This window comes from Octopus bimaculoides, chromosome 1 (genome assembly GCF_001194135.2).
Source record: "Octopus bimaculoides isolate UCB-OBI-ISO-001 chromosome 1, ASM119413v2, whole genome shotgun sequence".
NCBI lineage: Eukaryota > Metazoa > Mollusca > Cephalopoda > Octopoda > Octopodidae > Octopus > Octopus bimaculoides.
The window spans coordinates 114,857,314-114,860,397 of record NC_068981.1 but is presented as its reverse complement, the minus strand read 5'-3'; the positions used below and the strand labels follow the sequence as shown (position 1 = coordinate 114,860,397).

General features: G+C 35.0%; 1 protein-coding gene across 38 annotated transcripts in view; it reads left to right on the top strand.

Moving 5' to 3' along the window:
- Window positions 1–3,084, top strand: part of LOC128248352 (retinitis pigmentosa 1-like 1 protein) — a 157,439-nt gene that overhangs the window by 60,839 nt on the left and 93,516 nt on the right. For 34 of the 38 annotated variants that reach the window (XM_052969591.1, XM_052969602.1, XM_052969619.1 and 31 more), the window contains 2 exons: window positions 603–680; window positions 2,573–2,650. In XM_052969591.1, the coding sequence (XP_052825551.1) occupies window positions 603–680; window positions 2,573–2,650 (156 nt within the window). The remainder of the gene's footprint in view (window positions 1–602; window positions 681–2,572; window positions 2,651–3,084) is intronic. The other 4 variants (XM_052969553.1, XM_052969522.1, XM_052969496.1 and 1 more) reach the window with 1 other exon arrangement.

Below are 3,084 nucleotides of genomic sequence, written 5' to 3'. Positions count from 1 at the left end.
AGAGAGAGAGAGAGAGAGAGAGAGAGAGAGAGAGAGAAAGTCTGCGTGAAAGATAACCAGCTTGATAGCTAGCTACATAGATAGATAGGCAGACAGAACGACAGACAGACAGACAGACAGACAGACAGACAGACAGACAGATAGATAGATAGATAGATAGATAGATAGATAGATAGACAGACAGACAGGTAGTGTTGTCACCATAGTAACTAACAGGTTTTGATTTAAAACGCCGGTATTTTAAGTGCAACGCATCACTTAAAAGAAAGACTAAGTATATGTAGTTTTTTTTGGGTTGTGTGTGTGTGCGTGTGTGTGTGTGTGTGTGTGTGTGTGTGTGTGTGTGTGTGAGTGTGTGTGTGTGTGTGTGTGTGAGTGTGTGTGTAAGTGTGTGTGTGAGTGTGTATTTCTGTGCCTTTTAACATATAGATAATGTGACACAAACTTTAAAAAAACGATTTTCATTTTAAACAATTTATAAAAGTATGATTAACAAATATATTTCCCGGCAGCGTAGCAAAGGGAAAACAACCTAGAAAAAAACTTTAAATGTTTAATGTTATAATTTTGATTAATGGTTCTCTTCCATTTCATTTCTCTAGAATCCAAGGAGAATACAATTTCAGAAGAGTTAGAGTCTGAGGCCGAAGAGGCAGAGAATTTAGAGCTGGAGACACCAGGTATTGATATGCGTGAGCATGTGTATGTGTAAGTGTGTGCATTTGAGTGTGTGTGTGTGTGTGCGTACGCGTATGCGCTCGTGCACGTGCGTGTGTGTATATGTACATATATGTATATTTGCGGATAAATGTGTTCTATATATACATATCTATCTATCTACCTCGCTCGCTCTGTCTCTCTCTCTCTTTCTCTGTGTATACATACATACACACACATACATATACATACATACATACATACACACACACACACACGCATACACACATATATAAACACATACTTTATTTGTTTTATGGCTACCATAGGTTTCATGTTAAGGAATATCTCAATTATTTAAGCTTGTCACAAATAAAAATGATGTTCGTCTCCACTATGGATTGATCCAAAATATGTGTGTATACAAACATGTATAGACACATACGCATACATACATACACACATACATACATACATGTATACATGCATACATACATACATACATACATACATACATACATACGTCTGCTTTTTTGTCCGTTTATCTATCTATCTAAATATCTCTTTTTGCATCTGGCTCTGTATGTGTGTGTGTATTATATATATTATTAAGTTGGCTATTTGCAATTTAAAAGCCAAAAGGCACAAGTGCAATCGTTATTAAAGTCAATTAGGGTACAAATTAGCAACCGCATTACTATAAATAAAAGACGAAACAACTGTTAACCACCCACTCCCACACATATATTTATACAGTTATATATTCACAAACATATGTATATATAATGTATGTAATAATGTATGTAGATGTGTATACACACACACATACACATGCACGCGCACACATATATCTAACTTTAAATTTCTGCATGTTTAAACACAAGTATTAATAGATACGTGTAATGATTGGTTGCATACCCGAATGTTTGTTCCTTGTTTTTTGAATATATGTATTTTTATATCAAGCAAATTAGCTAGTTAAGAAAATGTCTATAAAAGATGAAAGCAGTATCTATACTGAGAAGTAAGGTTTAAGGCCACTTAAACATAATTGTTCCCAATGAACGGACGTTGCTGCTATTTTTTCCTCCAGCTGGTTATTCGGTACAATCTACACCCGATATATATTGCAAACGAGGAGATAACTCCTGCCATCTTCTAGCTCCATGACCACCAGACTACAGTTTAGACCTCCTTGTGGTCATTCCCGGTAATGGATACTCGTTCGCTAGACATAGCAGTAGTTCACTCCCGCTCGCAATATATAGAAAATAAGTGACACACAGTCGCTGACCTTGCAACAAGCAAATTAGCTAGTTAAAAAAATCTCTATTTATACTGAGAAGTGAGGTAAGTATTTTTGTATCGGAAAGGTTTAATTGTTAAAATATATACCTACAATACTTGAATCTGGATAACATCAGCGAGTGGTGTATGAATTTGACTATCAATAAAGTTTCCTTTACTTTACTGATCCGCTTTCAACTGCCTTGTAAATATAAGGCACAACCTACGTGATCACATTGCAGAAAAATCGTAGAAATTCCGTCAATAAAATATTCACTAACAGAACCAAATGCTGCAATAATCGTTTAAGTCACTGCTTGGAATCGAACTCGGAATCTTAGGGCTAGTAGCACCGCGCTCTTAACCACTACGCCATATGCCAGTGGCCAATAATCGTTTGTAAATATGTGAAGACTGCACTAGGTTATAGAAGTCGCAGATTTCAAAGTATATTTTCATAAATATTTTGATATTTACTAGTTCCGAAGAGATATTTAAATCATCAGATGCATTATATGTTTTTTTTTTTTGTGCATGGTTTTTGTATTGTATCTCAAATAGCATAAAACACTAAATATTTAATACTAAATACTTTAAAAAATAAATTTCCTCCGTTTCATTTCACTAGAATTCGAAGAAAATATGATACGAGAAGAGGTAGAGTCTGAGGCCGAAGAGACAGAGAATTTAGAAATGGAGACACCAGGTACGGTTATTTGTGTGTGTTTGTGTATGAGTGTGTGTGGGCATTATGTGTATATGCATATACATATATTTGTTTGTGCATAGATGAGTTGCATACACGAATATCAATATATCGGATATAATAATAATAATAATAATAATAATAATAATGGAAAAACTTTCAAAATACAAAGACCTGGAAATAGAGGTAACTCGAATGTGGAATCTAAAAACAGAAACAATTCCTATCATAGTAGGTGCCTTAGGTATAATAAAAAGATATTCAGACAAATACATAACAAAAACACCAGGACTTACAAATATATATAACACAGAAAATTGCACTACTGAGCACAGCACACATCCTACGCAAAACACTTTCAATACAGTAACCATAAGACCACCACAGCAAACCACAGCACATACCCAAGGCACACAGAGCTGCGCTCGGTAGTG